Source organism: Periplaneta americana, chromosome 1 (genome assembly GCF_040183065.1).
Source record: "Periplaneta americana isolate PAMFEO1 chromosome 1, P.americana_PAMFEO1_priV1, whole genome shotgun sequence".
NCBI classification, from domain to species: Eukaryota; Metazoa; Arthropoda; class Insecta; order Blattodea; family Blattidae; genus Periplaneta; species Periplaneta americana.
This window is the reverse complement of record NC_091117.1, coordinates 204,983,479-205,010,616: the sequence shown is the minus strand read 5'-3', so window position 1 is coordinate 205,010,616 and position 27,138 is coordinate 204,983,479. Positions and strand designations below refer to the sequence as shown.

General features: G+C 35.0%; 1 protein-coding gene across 1 annotated transcript; it reads right to left on the bottom strand.

The window, feature by feature from the left end:
* Nucleotides 1-1,613: 1,613 nt before the first annotated feature.
* LOC138706637 (uncharacterized) lies at nucleotides 1,614-14,283 on the bottom strand. The gene is made up of 5 exons (XM_069836176.1): nucleotides 14,154-14,283; nucleotides 13,136-13,202; nucleotides 6,653-6,680; nucleotides 5,624-5,773; nucleotides 1,614-2,070 (listed from the first exon to the last, which is right to left on the bottom strand). The coding sequence occupies exons 2-5, from the start codon at nucleotides 13,184-13,186 to the stop codon at nucleotides 1,913-1,915; spliced, it is 387 nt and encodes a 128-aa protein (XP_069692277.1). The 5' UTR covers nucleotides 13,187-13,202; nucleotides 14,154-14,283; the 3' UTR covers nucleotides 1,614-1,912.
* Nucleotides 14,284-27,138: the final 12,855 nt, after the last annotated feature.

Here is a 27,138-nt window from a genome sequence, read left to right as displayed (position 1 = left end):
CATTCACAAATAGAAAAACATTTTTATGTATTCATTTTATGAAATATCTCATTTATTCAAATTGAAAATTTTTTTTGAAATTCTAAAATGATATTTTTCCCATAATTCATGAAAAAATATTAATTAAATAAACTGATAATATTTCTCACAAAATAAATCCATGGACACATGCAACTTCCTCATAAATACTTACAGTAAAAATTTCATACACATTGATTAATATTTGGCATAAAAGATTTGGTGTTGAATCAAGAAAATGGATTTGAAAGTAAAACGAATATTTATGTAAATTCAAATTCTCCTCCGATACATACATCTAGTAACTTCAGGGAGCTAACTTTAGAACAAAAAGTCACTAGATTTGTATTAAAAAACTTGTAAAAGAGAATTCTGTGTTGAAAAAAATAAGTGGACTTAATCGGTTTTATTAATATTAGAACTATATGCACTAAAGCCAGAAAAAAATATAATATACAATATAAAAGTCTAAATATGTGCTTTTAAATCTAAAATGTTCGAAATATGAAGGGTACACGGGAAAAACGATCAAGGTCCATGAAAAATCGAAATTGAGTTAATAATGCTATCTTATAGTGGAAAGGAAGTACTATCATGTGGTCTAGCTAGTAATAAGAAATAATCGTTCTTGACATTCCACTACGTCAATTTCTATTAAATACACACATAACAAAGTATTAAGTGCTTAAACTTTAAAATTCGTTTTTATCGAAACTTTCTAAAATGGACCTTGATCGTCATTCCCGTGTACCCTTCATATGCTTTATGCATAAATTTACTTCAAAAAAGGGCCAAAACATGCAAACTTGCACGGAAAATGTACGGTTATTTGGAAATTGACATCATACTTACTTACTTATTACTTACTTACTTACTTCCTTACTTACTGGCTTTTAAGGAACCCGGAGGTTCATTGCCGCCCACACATAAGCCCGCCATTGGTCCCTATCCTGAGCAAGATATTGATATCATATAACTAATATTTGAAAAGTTTGAGAAGTGTAACAAGCGTATAAAAAAACATACATTTTCATGAAAATCTAGGCTCTGCTTATACCTTTACGCATTTAATATAGGTCTACTACCAAAAAGTAATTGGGCACCCAGGATTTTAAGTGCTAGATGCCATGTTTCGGCGGCTACTATGCAGTGGTATGCAGACAATAATGTTCACCGGTTGGACTGGCCTGCACAGAATCCTGATCTCAACCCCATTGAGCACCTTTGAGACGAATTGAACCGGCGATTGAGGATTCGGGAAATTCGTCCAACTTCCATTGTCCAACTGAGTTCCATATTGCAAGAGGAATGGCGACTCATTCCAGTGGATATCCTACACAAACTAGTGGAGAACATGCCTGACACGGTGGCTGCTGTTATATCAACAAGAGGTGGTACCACGAGGTTCTAAAGGGGCAATAACAGTGCCCAATTACTTTTTGGAAGATAGTGTACTTAGAAATTAGAGCAAACTTTGGGTCCAGCAAGAAACAACTTTGTAATTTATAAGAACTCCAGTGATTTTCAATGTGGATGCCAAGAGTGGAATATTGTGAATATAAGGAAAGGAACATTTTAATAAATCTCACTTAAAATAATATTTTATTCATAATAATTTTAATGAGAGTTTTACAGTTAATGCTTGCAATTTTCGATTGCAAAAACACATACCATACTGGAAAATCCATTTATTATTAATATATGATATTCAAGTAACAATGTCTTCATACAAGGCCTTGCAAGAACAATAACAACAATAAACAAATTAAGTACTTATATTAGTAGAAGTTTAGCATCTAATATAAACTATGAAATGACAATAAAAATACTGGAAGAAATTTCTCCTACACCGGAAAATTATATTTCATTATTCATTTTTATTAATTCAGGTTTCTCACTCCTTGTTTAATTTACTTGCAAAATCGTTGTAGATATCCAAAGCTTCTCTTGCTGCACCCCCGAACTTGATAATTTCATTCACAAGAGGTGAAGCAACATTGAAATATGCAATAATATGATCAGCAATATCTTTCCAAACGTTGTTATTCCCTCCTGAAAGAATAAAAATATATTCTTGTTAAGAAGAACAGTAATAATGAGTGTAATAATAACAACAATATTTTTTATTAATATTACAATTTAAAAACGTGAAGTAAATAAGTCTTTGTGTAGCGATATGTAGTGTCGTACGTCATATTCATTGCATTACTTTAGTGTAGAGAAAACTATCATCTGGTAAATTTTATTTCTTAATAGATTTTATGCTCGACCATGCCGAAATGTAGTAGCCCTTTAATGCACCTCATTAAAATACACCTATTCATTATAGTTCAGTTGTTCAGCCAATGAGAAATCACCATTGTAGCATTATAAAAGCGCAAGTATCGATTATTCTCGGATATGCAATCGAAAGACAACTAGGGAAACGTCACAGAGGCTGGAAATACAATACTGTCGCAGAGGATTATGTCCTGTTACTATAATAATTAGCGTTAATTGTAAATAATATTCAAATAAATTCAATTTATCATCTCGTTTTTCAATTCTAAATCAATTTCCAGGTTATATCAAGATTAATGTTCATGTTATTCTCTAGATATATCAAGGTCAATGACAATCGTTACACGGAAAAAATCAATACTTTCGCGTCTGCGCACATCTCACAATTTAGAAAGTCAGTTCCGCTCCTCACTTGCATAATCATAACATGAATACTTATAAATAATTTCAAGTTAGATATATGGTCGAGCATAAAAAGTCGTATAAAACTTACCTATAATGGTAATTAAGACGCTCGTATGAAAATTATGAAACTCGCTTGCGCTCGTTTCATAAACAAACATACTCGCGTCTTAATTACTACCATTAAAGGCTCGTTGCATAATGTACTATTAAAGTAGAAGTGATCTAAATCATTATTGAGTATATTTTGTATTCTTTGATTTTATAGTAGAGTTAATGGGGGGGGGGGAGATAACTATGGGGGGAAGTTGCTTATATCTTTGTAGTTTAATATTACTCGAAAAAAGAACGCCACGCACATGTCTTTGTAATCACTGAGACAGCTGAATGTCTGGAGAGTGGAAGATAAGTCATTTTGCCACGTGTTATTGTTGTGAGAAGCAGAAAAGCAAGAAAACACCTCTTTTTTTCTGCTATAAAATAATTTTAAAGATGTGTTAAAATTTTAATAAATCCTTGAATTTGTAACAACTGTCAAAACTTTGTAGTAAACGTTCTAAAGTTTGTATTGTTAACTTCCAATGTCCTTGTTCCGCCATGTTAGGCCGAGTCACAGCACTAGACTTCTTACCCCGATACTCGGAAAGGATGATTTTTTTTTTTTCGGGGTAAGATGACAACTTGTTGCAAGAGATTTACTTTTTTGTTTTATTGTAGGGAATGCGTAGACATTACGTAAGATAATCTGATAGATGTCAGTGCATTGAGGACAGTCTTAAACTTGCGGTGGATCATGTTAGAACAGAGGGTATTAACTGTTTTAGAGCATCGCAAGCATACGAGATTCCTTACCGTAGGGTTAAGTTGCCTAATTCCGTGATACCCCTAATTTCTTGATACGTTTCTTTAACTAAATCTTCTGGGATTTGGTATCTTGCTAGGAAGTTCACCGATATCACAAAAGTAGGGGAAGGATACACTCTTTCGAGAAAGATGTCCAGAGCTATGGTCGAACATCAAAGCTTTGACTGACATTAAATTTAAAAAATGTATCACGGGAATAGGGGTATCACGAAATTAGGCAACTTTACCCTACTCTTAAACGCTGTCTAAAAAGAATGATGACAAAAATGTACTGAATTGAATTCATTGTGTGCAAGAATTAAGCCTTGCACACGAAAATAAAATTTGTGCAATGACTGTATTGCTAAGTAGTGATAAACGAATGAGAAGATGTCCATGAGCTTTAGATAAAGTTATTTTTGTTATATCCAAGTTCAGGTAAAATACATATATCAGTAAGTATGTTAATTGCAGTTGCTATCTTACCCCGACTATCGGGGAAAGATGCCTAAAGTTCAGGTGTGAGGAAAACCTGTATTTGAAAACATGGTAATTAATGTTTTCTGTTTTGTACCAAAAATATAGTTTAAAAATACTTTACAGACTTTGATATTTCAATATAAAATTCAAAACTAAATAAATAGTACGTTAAATTTTCAATCAAAGAAAAAGTTAGGCATCTTCCCCTGATCCTGTATTACAAGAATTGATAAGCTTTTGTTGAGTATACAATCAATTATACTGTATTTGATCAGTACAATAACGCAGACTTTCGCAATCATTATAGATTGAGTAGGCGTCTACAACTTTTTAATGAGGAGCAATACTGAGAAATTATAATAAAATTTGAACTTCCTGTAATTTTATGTAAAACCTCTCTCAATTTTTACTTAAAAATTAATCGATCGTACAAACCTGTCGGGTCCACACCTGTGGAGTAACGGTCAGTGCGTCTGGCCGCGAAACAAGGTTGCCCGGGTTCGAATCCCGGTTGGGGCAAGTTACCTGGTTGAGGTTTTTTCCGGGGTTTTTCCTCAACCCAATATGAGCAAATGTTGGGTAACTTTCGGTGCTGTACCCCGGACTCATTTCACCGGCATTATCACCTTCATTTAATTCAGACGCTAAATAACCTGAGATGTTAATACAGCGTCGTAAAATAACCCAATAAAATAAAAAAAGAATAAAAAAACAAACCTGTGGGAGTTTTTTTTCGCAAAAGTTTACAGGTTCTTATCTGAGACTTATACAGTGAAACCTCTCCTTACGGACAACCCCCAGGATACGGACACTCTTCATATACGGACAGATTTTTATATCCCAACTGAAATAATATAGAAATAATGATAAATTTAACTCTCGTTTACGGACACTCTCAGACACGGACACGGGCAGCTGTTTCGCAGTCCTAAAGCTTGCCTTACCTCCTGACTGCGGACAGAACTTGGATTTCAAGACCTTATGTGTTGCAAAAATGGAAAATGTAGTTTTTAGAATTGTACAGAAATTCTTTAACGTGAAAGAAGACAATAAGGATCTCATAGGCTATCACTATCCCAGCCGGCTACCCCTTGTTGCTGGAAGCGGGTGGATAAACAAAGTCATAAAATTTAACCTGTCTGATGGGTCCAAGGTCTCCGCTATCGTGAATTGTATTTGACACATGATAAGGTTAGCAGGATTATTCTCTTCACTTCAATCAGTTGTTCTGTTTCGAGAGACATGGCACCTGAACGTAAAGGTTAAGTTGAAAACTGTAAATTACAGTACTGCATAACTGTAGACCTAGAATAAAATTGCATGGCACAGTACTGTATTTTCCTTTTTCGGTCTTATCTACTGTAGTTCAAAGTTGCAAAGAATGTACTGTATACTGTATTTAGAATTAAACTACAGTAATACATTTCATTTAAAGCGTGAAAGAATACATAATGCAATTTATAAATTTACTGTTAGATTGGGGAGCCTCCCTCCCAATAAAGGACACCTCCCAGATGCGGTCAGATTGTTATGTCCCTTCAATGTCCGTAAATGAGAGGTTTCACTGTACTGTACAAGTAGTATATTATCTAGAATTTACCTATAACATGTTTGCCAGAATCTATTAGGTATTGCACAAGTTCACTTGCTCCTCTTGCTGCCATTGTTAGATTATTTGCAACTTCCATACCCCATTCTGGAAATTTCTCCCCAATAGAAATAATGCGTTGTAGTTCCTCTGCTTTGGTCTCTGTAAATAAAATTACACCCAATTTATCACTTTCAGTTAGCGGTCGTACAAATGCTTCATAAAATGTATAGAATATCATAAAATAGTGCAGAAATGTTACATAAGGTACCTACATGCTTGCCTTTTAGTTGTAGAATAGAATTGATCTAGTGACTGTTACTTCAAAAATATATACTGAATGTTTCTAAAGTAATGGTGAACAATTTACAAATGAATAATACAAACTGAAAGAAAGAAAAAAGCTCCATTGTACATTGGTCCGAAAATTAAACGTTCATGCGTCATTCCCTTAGACAGAGTAGGGCCTTTACCGTGGTCTCCTAGGTCACCGGATTTAATTCCGATTAGATTTCTGTGTTTGGGGTAATGTAAAAAGCCTGATTTACGTTTCTGAGGTCAACAAACGTCAGGAATTGCGGTTTCGGATTGAAGATGCCTTTCAGCAAAATAAGGAACGACCTAGAACTGCCCGAAAGGATTCGAAGTTCACTACAGAGAAAAGTACAACGTTGCGTTCAAATGGATGGACAGCATTTTGGACACCTGCTTTAAGCAAAATTCAGTTAAGAGATGTCTGTACGTCTGCTCTTAGTCAGCGAGGAATATCAACAGAAAATGTGCATTATCTGGACAACGGTTAATTTGCGGACCAATGTGTATTGGAGCTTTCTTGCTTTGTTAGTTTGTACCATCTTCTGGATGATATGTACATCTATTATCAGGCAGTACAGAGCACTTGACGATATGTGTCAGAGGAAGAACAATAATTGTTTGCATATATCTGACGTCCGAAATGAGGCTGGGGAATGTACTAAATAGATTGGTTAGTTTTGTTACATTTGTACTATTGTTTCTATGAAATAACTTCGCATTACTTACGTTGATGTTCCAGCGCCAAGATGTCATGCTGAAAAAGAAACATATTAGAAAATAAAGTACAAAATTTAAAATTTAGTTAATAACTGAATAGAATGTTAAAGTTATTATTAGAGTTTTATTTCTCAGTACAAATAATTTTCGCCTTCGATCGCAAATAAATATTTCAAGGAATCCTTACTGCGTCGATTCCTTGCAAAGTATGTATGAATTTCTGTGTGTGTGCGTGTGTGTGTGTAATGTAATGCCATGTATTTAGCACACACTATTTGCCATCCATAGAAGTGTTTTGCGACGTAGTGTTTTCCACGTCATATTCGAACAATTATATTGATATTTATAGCATAATTAAATTACCCTGGGATCCTTTGCCCTTAATGTTTTAGGGCCGTATTCATAGACATTCTTAGCGCGGGCTTCCGGTGGATGATCAGCGAACTAACGTTTTTCGTATTCATAAACCAGTGTTAGCGATATGATATTATATTAATCCCGTACAAGTAACCAGTCGATAGCCGGGGCTAGTTTAGCAAGCTCGTAGCGCGGGCTAGCGAAATGTCTGTGAATAGCACCCTGAATATTTACGATGCAAATTAAAGTAGACTTTTAAAATTTATTTAATTTTCTGAAAGTCATTCATTTGTACAATTTTTATTAATGTAAAAACATTAATATGCACATAAAAAATATTGTAAGAATCGTAAAGCTATACATTTTAAAAATGTTTGTCATGAAGTGCTAGAAAGGTATTAAACTAGGAGCTGTAAAGGTCTTGCAGATATATACCTCTTACTGGTTCTAAGGTAGTGCATCATAAAATTATCTTATTTCTTATTGTGTAGAAGGATGGTTTTTAAATTAAGTGGAAATTTGTGTCCACACTTTTGTTCTTTCATTTTCATATGTTTATTATAATTTTTTATATAGTTTTGGTGTTTGTTCTCAAACGAATTACCATTGCGGATAGCCGAACAGAAATACTTTGTAATTTTTTAAATAATGTACTGTATATTAAAGTAATTTTGTGCTGCATGTCATCTCCATGGAATGTCCACAATTCTAATTCACAAACAGAACAGTCACTTAATACCTTGCTTTAATGGAAATAAATAATTACATATTGTAGATTCATAACAATACTTTATTTACTACTAGCCGTACCCATGCGCTCCGCTGCACCCGTTAGAAATAAATATAAAGTAATTACATAATTAAAATAGGACATTTGATGCAGGGAACATTCTTGTTTGATGGAAGGATAAATCGTTTAATATGTTACTTAATTTAAATTGTATCCAAATAATTAAAATGCGATCATTCTGGTCCAGAGACACTCATTTGGTGCAATGACAATTCCTTTAACATGTTTCTTAATTTTTATTACATGCAACCGTATTTTAATGAAGATTGATATCATTCAGATTTAATGCGTACCTATATTTTATTTTACTTGTTATAGGTTTCCATTGAATTATGGTAATAACTTAATTTTAACCCTTGTTTTCTACGTATTCAGTAAATGGCGCTTGGCCCACTATGGTTCTGAACCCTTCAAATAACTTAAATTATATTATGTAATATATTATATTATATTACATTATATTATATTATATTATATTATATTATATTATATTATATTATATTATATTATGAGACACTACACTTTCAAATGATGAAATAATAATTAATTATACAAATCGGTTAATTTAGCTTTCGATATTACTTCATACAAACACAGAATCATTCTCTATAGGCTGTGTTTCATAGCTTTCGAATGTTGTGTCCAAGGTCCCTTATTGACGAAGTCATTTGTTTTTTAATTCGTTACACGGCCTTAGATGGCAGTTAGTTTAATTTTAAAACTCATTTATCTCATTAAATATCATTCTTATCAAAATTATTCAAAGAATAAACCTTATCGAAAATGATTTTTGAAGAAACCTTTATTATGTAATATTTTACACAAAAATCAATAATAAGCGAGACATTTCGATTTAATTCAGGCCCCCTTATAAACTCCCTTTTAAATAACGTATTTTGAATGCCGTATAGCCTAAAATCTAAGTTACAACGAACTTAATTTATATGCCAATTTTCATCGAAATCCGTTCAGCCATTATCGCGTGAAAAGGTAACAAACATCCAGACAGACAGACAGACATAGAAACAAAAATTTCAAAAAAGCGATTTTCGGTTTCAGGGTGTTTAATTATATATGTTAGGACCAATTATTTTTGGAAAATCGAAAATTAGCAGAAAAATTTCGGCTACAGATTTATTATTAGTATAGATTATTTTAATAAGACAGAACAAAATGGAAATCTGCTTCATTTTTTTAATCTCGTAAACTTTGTCCCTCATGTCAAAATCACCCCCATGGAATTGCTTTCTTTGATAAGCAAAAACCCACTAGTTGCAGTACATTTCTCTACAGGTGTTTAGAGGAAGCATAAGTCTGCCATTTTATGTGAGAATCTTTATATTGTACGCTAATAAACTATTCACTCCTTTTTATTTCACAAAAATTACATAAGGAAAACTAGATGTACTTTTATTGACGTCACCTCCATGTTTCAAATAATTTTCATATTTTTTCAGTTCTGTTTTCAATTTCATTCTTTAAGTTGCATTTTATGCTTACACAGCTCTTGTATGCGGTTTGAAACGCACCATTAAAGGGTAAATAATAAACCATATCAATCCATTTAAAATAATGAACTTGGTTTCCGTATCTCCCATACACCTGCACCTATCAAACAAATATCTATTCCAGAACGTGCCCCCCTTCACGCCAAACAACTTTTGTCTGAAGATTTGTCTTCTATCACTACAAATGGCCGTGCTATTCAGGTGGCCTGTTTTATGTATATGCATATATATATATACATAGTGTTTAAAAAATACGGGGCATAATTTCAGGTATGTATTTCCCACATGTAGACAATCAAAATAGTTCATTACAACATGTGTCCGGAAATGTTTTATTTCCGAGTTATGGCCTTCACAACATTGAAATTCACCGGAACGTTTTTCTTTCCGCAGGTCGTTGCCGTCAAAGGAGACATTAAGAGGGCACTCTGACAGTTCATTCCGAGGCGAAGGTTGCATTCAGTACTTGGATCGAAGGTTTCCTGATCGATGGATAGGTAGAGGTGGCCCAATTGCTTGGCCTCCACGCTCACCTGATCTGAACCCTCTCGATTTATACTTGTGGGGCCATTTAAAATCATTGGTTTATTAGTCTCCGGTGCCTGATTTGGAATCCCTTCGGAATCGAATTGTGGCATGTTCTGAGGACATACGCAATACTCCTGGAGTTTGGGATCGTGTTCGCAGGTCAATGATTCATCGATGTGAGGTCTGTATTCAAGCAGAAGGTGGACATTTTGAACATCTCCTGTAATGACAACGACCTGCGGAAAGAAAAACGTTCCGGAGAATTTCAATGTTGTGAAGGCCATAACTCAGAAATGAAGCATTTCCGGACACATGTTGTAATGAATTATTTTGATTGTCTACATGTGGGAAATACATACCTGGAATTATGCCCCGTATTTTTTAAACACCCTGTATATATATATATATATATATATATATATATATATATATATATATATATATATATATATATATATTTGAAGGGTACACGGGAAAACGAACAATATCACAATGCTGTTAAGGATGATGTCATTATCTAATTCACTGTATTACTACAAACTTTAGTGTTATTTTTACCAAAATTAGTAAAGGAGAATTAAAACCATGGATACACATATCATTCCCTTCATTTCAAGTAGAAACATCAATAAATTTTGCAGTAATATACTGAAATACAGTAGATCACGATCTCACCTTTAATGGAAATGTGACATTGTTCGTTTTTCCCGTGTACCCTTCATATATGTACCGTATATACAGTATGTAATGACCTGTCCTTTGTTATGTGAGTGAACTCAGGACTTTACGGAAAAGTAATTGAAGCTGAAGTTAATGTTCCGAACAACTGTGTCTATACTAATAATAAATCTGTACCCGAAATTTTTCTGGTAATTTTCGCTTTTCCAATAATAATTGGTCCTAACATGTATAATTAACCATCCTGAAACCGAAAATCGCTTTTTTGAAATTTTTGTTTGTATGTCTGTCTGTTTTTCTGTCAGTCTGTCTGTCTCTCTGTCTGTCTGTCTGTCTGTCTGTCTGTCTAGATGTTCGTTACCTTTTCACGCTATAATGGCTGAACCGATTTATATGAAAATTGGAATATAAATTAAGTTCGTTGTAACTTAGATTTTAGGATATATAGCATTCAAAATACCTTATTTAAAACGGGTGTTATAAGGGGGGTTGAATTAAATAAATCGAAATATCTCCCTTATTATTAATTTTCTTACAAAATGTTACATAGGCTAACAAAAGTTTCTTTAAACATGATTTTCGATAAGTTTTATTCTCTACAAAATTAGATAGCACTGATATTTAATGAGATAAATGGGTTTTAAAATTAAGATAACAACGCCATCTAAGGCGCTGTAATGAAATGAAAACAAGTGACGTCGTCTATATGGGGCCTTGGGCAACAACAATCGAAAGCTATTAAACATAGCCTACAGAGAATGTTTCTGTGTTTGTATGAAGTAATATCGGAAGCTAATTAATTACTAAATGATATGTCAATCTTCATTAAACTATGGTTGCATGTAATAACAATTAAGAAACATGTTAAAGTAATTGTCATTGCACCAAATGAGTGGTCTCTGGACCAAAATGATCTCATTTTAATTATTTAAATACAATTTAAATTAAGTAACATATTAAACGATTTATCCTTCTATCAAACACGAATGTTCCCGGGATCAAATATCCTATTTTAATTATGTAATTATTTTATATTTATTTCTAACAGGTGCAGCGGAGTGCACGGGTACGGCTAATATACAATATGTATGTACTACACTCCGTTCGCTCTTAGAATAGGTCCGAATAGAAGAAAAATAATTATGTCCATCTGCCAAAAACCGTAACTGTACATACCAGATCTCTAAGTTTGTTTTCTATTTGTACGTGGATTTAGAGTTACACTGTGCACTACTTATCTGTGAGTAGAATGTCTTGCTGTCACTGACACGTGATTAAAGTTTACATTAGGACCCAAACTAAGAGCGGACAGACTATATATGGGATCACAGTGGAAGTGGGGCTAATTTACACCAACTTGAAATGAAACAAGCACTGGAGTATGTATGTAACTATCAATCAACATGTTAACTGAATGCCCAGAACAAGAATCATCCTCAATAATTACGATATAACGAAAGAGAGGAAAACGCTTGGACTGCAAGTGAAGAGGTGACAAGAAAATTTTGTAGATGGTAATAGCTTGATGAAAAAATCTAGAGTTTTCAAATAAAAGTCTTTTAATAGTAGAAAAACATCCCTGTTATATTGCTTTCCCTTCAAAATATCTTCAGCTACATTCCCCAATTTTGCAACCACTCAAGTAATGAGGTACAGTCTCTGTAATCAACACTTCTAGTAGAGGAGAAGGTGGAAATATGGGCTACCATTTTGTTTTCCTCATAATAATGGAAAATGGTGTGGCATATTGCTTGAAAATCTTTATTGACATACAGAGTAATTATTCATATACAGTTTATCCAGGCTTAAAGTTCAATAGTTACAATAGATATTTGCATATAATTACTTTTTGAAAGTAAGACGAACTGGTCCTCTACAGGTACTAGGATCTAAATATGGGCTACCACAAAAATTTGAAAATAAAATTGGAAAAAAACAAAGAAACATAAGTAGGAAACCTGTGCCACATCAATGGCAATATTCTGTAACAAATAACGCAAATCACGATAATGAAAAAACGGGACGTCTTAATGTGCTGGTAATATGGGTTACCTATTCCATATTTGATACGTAGTGGTAATCCATATTGGCTGTGGTTAGGCAGGAGTGGAACAAAATCCTAAGGGAGGCCAAGGCTAGACTACAAGGGCCGTAGTGCCAAAGAAGAAGAAGAAAAAGAATGTAGCCCATATTAGCAGCATCGACTCATGAAGGTTTCTAAGATTATGTCGGCAATTATTGTCCTAAATAAATATTACTCTTATGCCATGTGATAGAGCTATTCTTCATCAGTGCAACACATCAAGCGTGATTTCTAAATACGAAATATATTTCTTTCAATAATATTGAAATCGCATACCTGCAAAAACTTTGAAATTGATGAAAAACACAAAGGACACACCACATCCACACCACAAAGGCAACTGGTTTGTCTCTTGGTGCATGCAGACTGATGGACACGAGATGCAGTTTTAGAGGTTTTTCGCTAGGTAACAACACCATATGTAGTAAAAAAACGAGGTAGCCCATATTTCCACCTTCTCCTCTACTAATTCGAAAAATATTTTACTTCACACAGAATCATATTTCCAAATGTTGCGTAATTTATGTGAGTTGCGAATTGTTACTCACCTTCAAACAAGCAAACGTAAGAAGACTCAAAAGCAAAACTCTGTGCATCATCTTGGATTCCCTTCTTCTACGAAATAAAGCGGTATATATTAGTCTAACATTGTTATAATAATAATAATAATAATAATAATAATAATAATAATAATAATAATAATAATAATAATAATAATAATAATAATATAATTACATTATCCTTAAATAATACTTTCTTCTAACAGCAATATTTGTTGTAACAGTAATTACCTATAATGTGACCATTTCCATGTAACTGGACAATAGTGGCAAAAACCGGACCGACCCTTGATTTGTCGGATATCTCTCATACTGTACGAAACGTCTTCCAACACATACTGGAGTGTAGGCTTTCACGGCCGGCGTCAATAGTAGAAAAGTTTTCCGGGCTATGAGGCCGTGGTCTGTTGGTTGTGACACCAAACGTTTCGTTCACTGCTGCGGTGAACATCTTCAGTGGTGTCTATTGCTGGTGCGGCTGGTTCTACTGCGCGTGCCGATTACGCACAACCAACAGACCACGGCCTCATAGCCCGGAAAACTTTTCTACTACCAACACATACTGTACATTTACATGGAAATAGTCACATTATAGGTAATTAGGCCTACTCTTACAACAAATATTACTGTTAGAAAGAAGTTTCATTAGTCTAACGTTGTTATAATAATAATAATAATAATAATAATAATAATAATAATAATAATAATAATAATAATACATTATATAGATAAGCACTTACAATCAGTATCGGAGATTCATGTCTAATGCTGTTTCTATTTTATATTTTATTCTCTAGATAACATTTTAACAACGACTGAAAGCATGGAATAGCTTATTCGAAAGATATCCTCCGGATAATGCACTGTTCTGAGTTCGTGCAACACATTTCTCGCGTAACCATTATATTAATTTTAACAGGAATTTATTCCGTGTTTGTACAACTGGGGCTAAATGAACTGATTAAAATTTTTAAGAACTCATTAGCAGACTGGCGGTTATACTTACGGAACTGTAATGGGCCGGTAGTTTTAGAGATGTTTCCACGCCTATCTGTTAAACTCCTTTGTTCAGAGGTATTGAATACGACACTATATATATCCTTCTAGTTTACTTACAAGTTTGAAGTACCTACTTATCAACAGGGCATAAATTGTGTTCAAGTTTCAACATTATGAATGCTACAGTCACATTTAAATTGATAATGCAAAATCTATGGTAGATAAAGAGACCAAGTTTAGAGTGATAAAATGCAACAATTATACTCTAGTGCTCTTGTACGATAACTGAAGAATTGAAGGGTTCAGAGCCATAGTGGGTCAAGCGCCATTTATTAAAATCGGAGAAAACAAGGGTTAAAGTTAGGTGAATACCATAGCACAGTCTATTATATACAGTCGCGAAGCTTGAGGTGTTTTTTTGCAAATCTCGTGATAAAGCGCTCCAAGCGGTTAGCAACTAGAAACAATAGACTGTCCATGGTCGACTTTGGACTGTGTCGTATTTCTATCGAGTGCTAGCTCGTTGCGTATTTCACATTGATGCTTGTGAAATGTTCGTTATTGGTTGTAATGAAAATGTTAATGGCTAAAATATAATAATTGGAATAATAATATGAGACAAGGAGGGGGACGTTTGTAGTGCATAAATAGTAGCAACAGTAAGAGAAAGAGGCCAGAGTTATCCTTTTCCGATTTCCGAAAGTTTCAGAAAGGTTCCTGGGTTTCCACAAGAATGCCGTGCAGAAACAAATCTCTTAATTTTGAAGTTCTTTGTGACTGTTAGAATACATTATATCCTTAAATTTCACAATGAAATGTTTCAGTCTAACCGAAAGGACATTAGATACCGGTTAAAGTTCTGCTAAATTTCCAGAGAAATAAAGGTTAGGTCTACTTTTTTTTTCAGAGGATATATTTTCAATTGCGGCTGTTAATTTTGTTATTATTTTTATGTTATTTTACTAAAGGCGTAGAAAAATTAAGCTTGTTTTAATGAAATTTATTGATCATGTTTTATTTTCAATTCTGGTGGGATTATTATTGCTTAGTCCTACTTTTTTTTTCAAAGGATATGTTTTTAATTATAGCTGTTAATTTTGTTGTTATTTTTATTTGTTGCTTTACTAGGGACGTAGAAAAAGTCTGTTACAATAAAATTTATTGATCACGTTTTATTTCCAATTCTGGTGTGATTATTATTGCTTAACCTCATCCCACTTTGTTATCTACGTAAGCATACACTACAAGTACCGGTACACGTAAGTTACTCCATTAATTCATATTTCCATTATTATTGTTGTAAAGGGAAATGCAAATTAATATTTATTGGTTTCATAGTTAATTATCGCTATAATCTTGAATGAGTGAAGCTATTATAGTAAATTTCAGTTCGTTTTGCACAAACAAAAATTATATTAACTTATTCCTTGCTGGTATCTTTGAGTTTATGGTGGAATTTAATATACTTCATTAAAATAATAAATTAACTTTATGCATTTAATATTTCAATAATGGAAGGACGGCGTTAATTTTTCCAAAAGAACAAGACAACGAAAGTGTAACATATTTTGTCGGCTGCTAGGAGAGAGATCTGCGATGATGAGGCGATAGTAGCGATCCTAGTGGTGGGCAACTACCCCTGTTTGCATTTGTATTACATATTGAGCTTCGGGACTGTACATAGTAGACTGTGACCATAGTTTAATGAAGATTGACATATGATTTAGTTTGAACGTGTATACTTTATATTACTTGCAATATGTTTCCATTGAATTATGGTACTAACATCATTTTAACCCTTGTTTTCTACGGTTTAGTAAATGGCGCTTGGCTCACCATGGTTCTGAACCCTTCAATTGTTATCAATATTAGTTGTAAGCCTGCAAGTTACATACGCCATTCTTTGGCTTGCAATGTTACATAAAGCACTTATTGTCAGTATGCTACAAGAATAATTACTTTAGTTGACAGTACTGTAGAAACACATATTACCTTCATGTTAAGTTCAGCAGGCCTCGACACAATTTATTGTTGCAGAAGAATTATTTGACTGAACCTTACCATTCTAGTGCGCAGTTAATGGCCCTAATGGTTGCATAATTCAATTTAAATCCTGTCCAAATTCAACGTCGCAAATTTCTAGCGCAATAATTTATAATAGATCCCTATTAGAAACAACAACAACCAAATTTCTTGGCTTAAAAATCGATAATGTGTTAAATTGGAAAAATCATATTCAAGAAATTACCCCCAAACTAAATTCCGCTTGTTTTGCTATTAGATCTATGCAAAAGATAGTAAATATCAATATCTTAAAAACAATATACTTTGCATACTTCCACTCCAGAATAATATTCTGGGGAAATTTCACAGATAGTAACAATATATTTCTATTACAAAAAAGAGTAATTAGAATAATAGTCGGTGCCAAATCTAGGGAATCGTGTAGGGCTATTTTCAAAAAACTACAAATAATGCCCATGGCTTGCCAGTACATTTTTCATTAATAATCTTCCTCGCATGTAATCGTGAAAACTCTGTAACTAATTCAACAGTTCATAGCATAAATATACTTCAAAAAAGTGACTTTCATACTCCATCGGCAAGTCTATCGTGCTATCAAAAAGGAGTGCGATATAAGACAGTAAAAATTTTTAATAGTCTCTCTATAGATATAAAAAATGAAACTCAAAACATAAAATTATTCAGGGCCAAATTAAAGAAGTACCTAATTTCTCACGTCTTCTATTCTGTAGGTGAATTCATGACATTCAATAACGCTTCATGAAATTGATATTAAAACTTTGTGTTGTACTAGTAGACTATATTGTAAATCTCATCTGTATATGTTTCATCTAGACTGTGACTATAAATTAAGATTTTATAATAGTATTAAGTTTTTTGACTTGTTCCATATTCTAGCTGTAAGCATGTATGAATACCATGGAATGTTAATAAATACAATACAATACAATACAATACAATTTAAGCACTATCTCTGCTTCAAAAATGCAAACTCATTGATACCTGTGTTACATACAGACAAACACTTGCATGCATACATACAGATGTTACTTCAGTTTCAGTATCGGTATCACATTATAAGACATATTGTAGTAATTCCTAGTTTGATAGTGATGTTAAATTGCAAAAGGTAAATAAATACTTTTTAATTGGTTATTTTACGATGCTTTATAAACTGCTGTAATAGGCTAGCGTCTGAGTAAGATGACGGTGATAATGGCAACGAAATGAGTCCGGGGTCTATTCTGGAGTGGAAGTATGCAAAGTATATTGTTTTTAAGATATTGATATTTACTATCTTTTGCATAGATCTAATAGCAAAGCAAGCTGAATTTAGTTTGGGGGTAATTTATTGAATATGATTTTTCCAATTTAACACATTATCGATTTTTAAGCCAAGAAATTTGGTTGTTGTTGTTTCTAATAGGGATCTATTATAAATTATTGCGCTAGAAATTTGCGACGTTGAATTTGGACAGGATTTAAATTGAATTATGCAACCATTAGGGCCATTAACTGCGCACTAGAATGGTAAGGTTCAATAAAATAATTCTTCTGCAACAATAAATTGTGTCGAGGCCTGCTGAACTTAATATGAAGGTAATATGTGTTTCTACAGTACTGTCAACTAAAGTAATTATTCTTACTCAGCATTTGCTCTTCTTAGGTTGAGGGAAACCCCCCCGTAAAAAAACCTCAACCAGGTAATTTATACCAACCGGATTTGAACTCGTTTCACGGTCATACATGCTAACCGTTATTCCACAGTGGTGGTCATTATACCTATATCATAAACAGAATAGCAACCTGACCAATAGATTCATTAACAGCAATGAGCTGAAATTTTTTACCTCACACAAATCAATTAATAGTACATTATGCAACGAGACTACAATGGTAGTAATTAAGACGCGAGTATGTTTATGAAACGAGCGCTTGCTCTCATTTCATAATTTTCATACGAGTGTCTTAATTAAGTTACCATTGTAGTCAAGTTTCATACGAATTTTTATGCTCGACCATATTGATTTTTTCCTACAATTGGTGATATTAATTTGCGGGAATGTGCTTTGCGAAAGGCTGGAAGATGACGGTGAATTGATGTTAATTTGTGTGTTGTTTTTTTCGATTGAGTTTAATATTGTCTAATCTCGCGCTAGTTGTCTTTCGATTGCATATCCGAGAATAATCGATACTTGCGCTTTCATATTGCTACAATGGTATTTTCTGATTGGTGGAACACCTGAACGTTAATGAATAGGTGTACTTTAATGAGGTCCATTAAAGAGCTGCTACCAGGTGTATAATTACTACATTTCGACATGGTCGAGCAAAACATTTTTTAAATCACTCTTTCCTTGAGAGTCAGCGCATTATCACCATAAAATTCATACGTCCATTCATTTATAACTTCATCACAAATTACATATTACAAACAAAAGACCTATAATTTAAAATTAAATTTAAATACCAGTAATACTTAAACTAATTTATGTTCGACCATGCCGAAATGTAGTAATTATACACCTGGTAGCAGTCCTTTAATGCATGTCATTAAAGTACACCTACTCATTAAGGTTCAGGTGTTTTCAGCCAATGACAACTCAGCTTACAGGTGTTCAGCCAATAACGAGTCAGCTTTATATCGTTATAAAACCGCAAGTATCGATTATTCTCGGATATGCAATCGAAAAAGAATTAGCGAAAAGTCACGGAGGCTGGAAATCCAATACTGTCGCAGAAGGTTATGTTCTGTTACTATAATAATTAGCGTTAATTGTAAATAATATTCAAATAAATTCAATTTGTCATCTCGTTTTTCAATGTCGAATTCAATAATCAAAGTCACACCAATTTTAACGGATTACACAAGGTCAATGACATTATTGTTCCTCGGAAAAAAATCAATACTTTCGCGTCTGCGCACATCTCACAATTCACGACCTAGAACAAGATCACTTCCGATCTTGTCAGATACAAATAAAATGTATACATCTGAATAATTTCAAGTTAGAAATATGGTCGAGTATAAAAAGTCGTATGAAACTCTCCAATGATGGTAATTAAGAAGCTCGTATGAAAATTATGAAACTCGCTTGCGCTCGTTTCATAAACATCCATACTCGCTTCTTAATTACTATCATTATAGGCTCGTTGCATAATGTACTAGTATAGCACTCACGAGACTGAACATATTTTATATACTAATTTTGCAAAAGAAGAACTTCAATTGACACTTTTACATTGCAAAACTTTGACTTTATTTTTCTATAGTAAGATTCCATAGCAACGTGTTATGAAGTATTTAAACCATGCTTTTATAACACACATTTCTGTTTCCATAGCAGCAGCTTCTAGGTTTTCAATCTCTTTCTTCATTTATTCAATATTTTTTTTTTTTTTTGCAATTGCAATTAAAACATTGAAAATGGCGACTTCATCTACAATATTTTTTTGATCTCTACGTACTCATTCTCGTTTCTTGGAAACGATTCTGTATATAATGAAATAGGCTTTGACCGACTCAGATGAACTACAAATTGGGTATCGGATAAGGAGTGTATCGGAATATGCACCGTGGTGCAAAAGAGAGAGGGAGAAAGCTGGTGCATGTGATCAGTAGCTGTAGACGAGGACGCTATTTGCCGCACCCTTAAACATCATGTCGTAGCCCCTATGATAGTCAATCAATCGCGCTATAATTTTTAGGAATCATTGATAAATATCTAAGGAAAGCATAGAAAACAATTCGAAATCAAAATCTTTTATGGAAAATGAGAAAAGTATACTAATTTCGAAGTGACTTGTTCAAAATAGACAGTGATACCCTCAAAAGTTGGTAAGCGGCGAACTTTTTTATTTTTCACTTTAGATGGGGGTCAAAGCGAGAGAAATATTTAGAAAGAATGGAAATTAGTTTTAAAAGTGGTTAGTATTCGAAATATTTATTAGTTTCCGTGTTACGTTTAGTTAAACAAAGGGGTATTTTGGTCTGGCGGACTTCCGTATGCAGAGTGACTAAACTTTTGTCTGTTAGAACTGCTGTTTCTCAAAGAAATCAGCGCGGTGATTTAAAATTTGTTTTCGATATATTTCCATTGCTTAAAAATTTCGAGTTAATCCTGAGTTTTGAAAGTTAATAAAAATAGTTCTATTAAATAAACTAGCCGTACCCGTGCGCTCCGCTGCAACCGTTAGAAATAAATATAAAGTAATTACATAATTAAAATAGGACATTTGATCCAGAGAACATTCGTGTTTGATATAAGGATAAATCGTTTATTATGTTACTCAATTTAAATTGTATTTGCATAATTAAAATGCGATCATTTTGATCCAGACACCACTCATTTAGTCATAAGAATTATTTTAGGAAATACAGGAAACGAATGTACAGAATAGCCTATGAAGTTTTCTGTGCATAAGAAGCTATTTTAATGTTACCTGTCCTCGATTCACTCAGAAGTTACTGTAATAACATAATAGCATTATGTCCATCTAGAGAAACTACACTTTCCAATGGTGAATTAATAATTAATTATACAAATCGGTTAATTTAGCTTCTGATATTACTTCATACAAACACAGAAACATTATCTGTAGGCTATCTTTCATAGCTTTCGATTGTTGCTGTCCAAGGCCCCTTATAGACGAAGTCATTTGTTTTTTAATTCATTACACGGCCTTAGATGACAGTTATTTTAATTTTAAAACTCATTTATCTCATTAAATATCAGTCCTATCAAAATTGTTCAAGGAATAAAACTTATCGGAAATTGTTGTTCAAGAAACGTTTGTTATGTAACATTTTTCACAAAAATCAATAATAAGCGAGATATTTCGATTTATTTAAGTCAGGCCCCCTTATAACCCCCCTTTTAAATAATGTATTTTGAATGCCATATAGCCTAAAATCTAAGTTACAACGAACTTAATTTATATTCCAATTTTCATCGAAATCCGTTCATCCATTATCGCGTGAAAAGGTAACAAACATACAGACAGACATACAAACAAAAATTTCGAAAAAGCGATTTTCGGTTTCAGGGTGGTTAATTGTATATGTTAGGGCCAATTATTTTTGGAAAATCGAAAATTACCAGAAAAATTTCGGCTACAGATTTATTATTAGTATAGATAACATATATGCTACAAATCTAGCTTTGAAGCTGTGAAGCGGATTTGAATAATTTCAAGGAAATGTTGGATGTTTGCTGGTTTGTCAGCCCACTTTGAGGTATGTGGATATAAAGGAAAAAAAACTGAGTCGGTGTCTGGTAGAGTTCCTGGGTAACTCAGTCGGTAGAGCGTTGGAGCGCTTAGCCAAAGGCCCCGGGTTCGTTACCCGTCACCGGAAGAATTTTTTCTTTGAAATTATTCAAATCGGCTTCACAGGGAGCTATAGGCCTACTTGAAAGCTACATTTGCATAATACACGTCACTGTTCGTTAACAGAAAACCACTATTCAAGGCACACAGAGTTTGTGTGGACTTAATATTCGATGTTTTATTACAAGCCTTTACCCCAGTGATGTCAATTGATGCCCATAGGAGCAAGCGCGTGCTTTAGAGCTCAGGAGAGCCTGAGCGCTTTACAGCGGAAAGGAAAGAGACAGACGAAAGTGATGGTATATGCCGCTTGGTCGAGCTATATTCAGGGATGGCCAGCACTGATTCAATAGATAAAGGAAAGAGAACTTTTTAAAACTGTATGCATGTTAATTTTTAGCTTTGTCTGAGAAATATAAGAATGCAAGTTTTAATTTTTAATGCTCATTTTTCTCAAGTTTCATTTTTTATTCAAAAGAAATATTTTCTCAACTTCTTTTATAGAAAAGTGAAATTTTCAGATATAGGCCTATATATTTAGTAGCCTTACATATTGTTTTCATAAATCTAATATACGTAAATATACATTACTGAAGATATTGTATTGAAAATTTTGAAAATCTTCGCATGGAAATTGTCTGTAAGGAAATGAATTAACAAAGCGAATACTGTAACATCATAAGCAAAAGATACGTGGCCATGTATTGTAAAAATGTAAGCTCTATAGTTTCAGCAGATTTCGAGAAAATAATTTAATATTCTGATGTTAGGAAGTTGCTCACCAATATCACCTTAAAACCATAATGCGATAAGAGTTTGTTTTGGAATATTAGTTACATTTGAAACATACTGTATGCAGTACCTAGGTAACTTTGCTTTGTACTGTAATATTGTTTTGATTAGTTTATTGATTACTTTTATAAGGCTAAAGATACCATCAAGATCAATTCCAACTTACATCATACTCAATCTCTTTCTTTGGGATATCACTTTCTTTATGAATGTTGTGTTTCATCCATTTAGTACAGTATAGTTGTACCTCTATGGAATTAATGTGAATATTCCTTCTTAACTCTTTATTATGTTATTATCGTTTAACACACAAGTGCAATATTAAGAAATTGGTATTAGTACTTTTGTTTTACAGACAATATAGATAATATCAAACAGAAAGAAGTCATATAAAAATAACGACATAAAATTTCACGTTCCGTTTGAAGTTTGTGCACCACTGTTTTCTTAATCCAATAGACTGCTTATTCATATACGCAACCCTTCCTCTTTCCGTACTTAGCGCTTGATGCCCGCGCGCGACGTCAAGGTCAGAAAAATGCGCTTGCTTTGACATTACTGCTTAACCCTTACATAGTACTACTCATGGCAATAAAAACAGTTACGTGAAGGTGTTCTTCCCAACTTGTAAAGATGGTTAAAAAATAACATAACAGTTATTTTGGATCTGTTCCGGTCTCGGAACTGTTGCAAAAATGAACAGTAGGTCGGAACCTCCTGTTCCGACTCCGAGCTTCTCACTTGTCCAGCTGTGGCGAGCTCGCAGTACTGCGTTGCGCAAGGCATGTTCCGACTCCGAGACAACAGAGAACAGTCGGAACCATGACAGCTCCGGCTACACTGTTCCCGTTGTTCTGTATATTGTAGCTACTTGGAACAAGTTGGAACTCTCGCGTGGATGCATGGGGAAGCATGGAAACTGAAATCCTTGTAATGTGATCATGCACGTATGGGCGAATCTAGAAATGCATATAGAGTGTTAATTGGGAGGCCGGAGGGAAAAAGACCTTTGGGGAGGCCGAGACGTAGATGAGAAAATAATATTAAAATGGATTTGAGGGAGGTGGGATATGATGATAGAGCCAGGATTAATCTTGCTTAGGATAGGGACCAATGGCGAGCTTATGTGAGGGCGGGAATGAACTTCCGGGTTCCCTAAATGCCAGTAAGTAAGTAAGTAAGCAAGTAGTGTGATCATATGTAATGATACAAAGAGAGGTGTGATGCGAAATTATAATTATTACACTTTGGTACAGATGCGTTTCTAATTTTTTACTAAGCCAGCTGGATGTTTCAGGTTTCACTACTGCTAATATATAAGTATATACAGTAGTTAAATAAAGACAAAGTATATGATTATGTTTCGTGACGAGAATATTGTACGAAATGGAAATATAAAAATTGGAAAATCATCCTTTGAAGAGGTGGAAAAATCAAATATCTCGGAGCAACAGTAACAAATATAAATGATACTCGGGAGGAAATTAAACACAGAATAAATATGGGAAATGCCTGTTATTATTCGGTTGAGAAGCTTTTATCATCCAGTCTGCTGTCAAAAAATCTGAAAGTTAGATTTTAAAAAACAGTTATATTACCGGTTGTTCTTTATGGTTGTGAAACTTGGACTCTCACTTTGAGAGAGGAACACAGCTTAAGGGTGTTTGAGAATAGGGTGCTTGGGAAAATATTTGGGGCTAAAAGGGATGGGGTTACTGGAGAATGGAGAAAGTTACACAACGCAGAACTGCACGCATTGTATTCTTCACCTGACATAATTAGGAACAATAAATCCAGACGTTTGAAATGAGCAGTGCATGAAGCACCTATGGGCGAATCTATAAATGCATATAGAGTGTTTGTTGGGAGGCCGGAGGGAAACAGACCTTTGGGGAGGTTGAGACGTAGATGGTAGGATAATATTGAAATGAATTTGAGGGAGGTGGGATGTGATGTTAGAGACTGGATTAATATTGCTCAGGATAGGAAACTATGGCGGGCTTATGTGAGGGCGGTAATCAACCTCCGGGTTCCTTAATAGCCAGTAAGTAAGTACAATATAATTATTATTATTACTAAGCATTAAGAAAAGTAAATATAAAAATGATTTTAGCTTTTTTTACTACGTAACACGGGGAACAAAAATGACATACTACACGTTTTAAATGACATGTTAAATTATTGAGTTGGTTACCGTATCTTCATGACTTCATGTACCAATTAGTGTCGCATTCTGACCTTGTGTTCAACAGCTGTTTATCTAATAAACATGAAGCTTCTGTCCGCATACACAGCGAGTTTCCAACCTATTCGAATGTGCATTGGAATGTCATCTATTATCTATTGAGAAGCATAGTGTTGCCAACAGTTGTTCATATAATCCCCCTGCATGACTTTTGAAAACCCGCTATTTTCTAACAAATATCTCTAGATTTTATTGTGTACTTATTATTATTGTTCAATTTTACAAGAACAACAACAACAACAACAACAACAACAATAATAATAATAATAATAATAATAATAATAATAATAATAATAATAATAATAGTAATAATACTAATAATATTGGTCAAGATAGAGCATCCATCTGCCAATATAACGAATACTGCACACTTTTATCATTGCCAATGTGACGCTATAAAGCAATGTTGAACACTTTTATCACAGCTACAACAGCTACAACATATTTCAATTCTTATTGCACTATATGTGTGTGTGTGTGTGTGTGTGTGTGTGTGTGTGTGTGTGTGTGTGTGTGTGTGTGTGTGTGTGTGTGTGTGTGTGTGTGTGTGTGTGTGTGTGTGTGTGTGTGTGTGTGTGTGTGTGTGTGTGTGTGTGTGTGTGTGTGTGTGTGTGTGTGTGTGTGTGTGTGTGTGTGTGTGTGTGTGTGTGTGTGTGTGTGTGTGTGTGTGTGTGTGTGTGTGTGTGTGTGTGTGTGTGTGTGTGTGTGTGTGTGTGTGTGTGTGTGTGTGTGTGTGTGTGTGTGTGTGTGTGTGTGTGTGTGTGTGTGTGTGTGTGTGTGTGTGTGTGTGTGTGTGTGTGTGTGTGTGTGTGTGTGTGTGTGTGTGTGTGTGTGTGTGTGTGTGTGTGTGTGTGTGTGTGTGTGTGTGTGTGTGTGTGTGTGTGTGTGTGTGTGTGTGTGTGTGTGTGTGTGTGTGTGTGTGTGTGTGTGTGTGTGTGTGTGTGTGTGTGTGTGTGTGTGTGTGTGTGTGTGTGTGTGTGTGTGTGTGTGTGTGTGTGTGTGTGTGTGTGTGTGTGTGTGTGTGTGTGTGTGTGTGTGTGTGTGTGTGTGTGTGTGTGTGTGTGTGTGTGTGTGTGTGTGTGTGTGTGTGTGTGTGTGTGTGTGTGTGTGTGTGTGTGTGTGTGTGTGTGTGTGTGTGTGTGTGTGTGTGTGTGTGTGTGTGTGTGTGTGTGTGTGTGTGTGTGTGTGTGTGTGTGTGTGTGTGTGTGTGTGTGTGTGTGTGTGTGTGTGTGTGTGTGTGTGTGTGTGTGTGTGTGTGTGTGTGTGTGTGTGTGTGTGTGTGTGTGTGTGTGTGTGTGTGTGTGTGTGTGTGTGTGTGTGTGTGTGTGTGTGTGTGTGTGTGTGTGTGTGTGTGTGTGTGTGTGTGTGTGTGTGTGTGTGTGTGTGTGTGTGTGTGTGTGTGTGTGTGTGTGTGTGTGTGTGTGTGTGTGTGTGTGTGTGTGTGTGTGTGTGTGTGTGTGTGTGTGTGTGTGTGTGTGTGTGTGTGTGTGTGTGTGTGTGTGTGTGTGTGTGTGTGTGTGTGTGTGTGTGTGTGTGTGTGTGTGTGTGTGTGTGTGTGTGTGTGTGTGTGTGTGTGTGTGTGTGTGTGTGTGTGTGTGTGTGTGTGTGTGTGTGTGTGTGTGTGTGTGTGTGTGTGTGTGTGTGTGTGTGTGTGTGTGTGTGTGTGTGTGTGTGTGTGTGTGTGTGTGTGTGTGTGTGTGTGTGTGTGTGTGTGTGTGTGTGTGTGTGTGTGTGTGTGTGTGTGTGTGTGTGTGTGTGTGTGTGTGTGTGTGTGTGTGTGTGTGTGTGTGTGTGTGTGTGTGTGTGTGTGTGTGTGTGTGTGTGTGTGTGTGTGTGTGTGTGTGTGTGTGTGTGTGTGTGTGTGTGTGTGTGTGTGTGTGTGTGTGTGTGTGTGTGTGTGTGTGTGTGTGTGTGTGTGTGTGTGTGTGTGTGTGTGTGTGTGTGTGTGTGTGTGTGTGTGTGTGTGTGTGTGTGTGTGTGTGTGTGTGTGTGTGTGTGTGTGTGTGTGTGTGTGTGTGTGTGTGTGTGTGTGTGTGTGTGTGTGTGTGTGTGTGTGTGTGTGTGTGTGTGTGTGTGTGTGTGTGTGTGTGTGTGTGTGTGTGTGTGTGTGTGTGTGTGTGTGTGTGTGTGTGTGTGTGTGTGTGTGTGTGTGTGTGTGTGTGTGTGTGTGTGTGTGTGTGTGTGTGTGTGTGTGTGTGTGTGTGTGTGTGTGTGTGTGTGTGTGTGTGTGTGTGTGTGTGTGTGTGTGTGTGTGTGTGTGTGTGTGTGTGTGTGTGTGTGTGTGTGTGTGTGTGTGTGTGTGTGTGTGTGTGTGTGTGTGTGTGTGTGTGTGTGTGTGTGTGTGTGTGTGTGTGTGTGTGTGTGTGTGTGTGTGTGTGTGTGTGTGTGTGTGTGTGTGTGTGTGTGTGTGTGTGTGTGTGTGTGTGTGTGTGTGTGTGTGTGTGTGTGTGTGTGTGTGTGTGTGTGTGTGTGTGTGTGTGTGTGTGTGTGTGTGTGTGTGTGTGTGTGTGTGTGTGTGTGTGTGTGTGTGTGTGTGTGTGTGTGTGTGTGTGTGTGTGTGTGTTTTTTTTACCGTTAAAACCCGTAATCCGACAAAACCCAG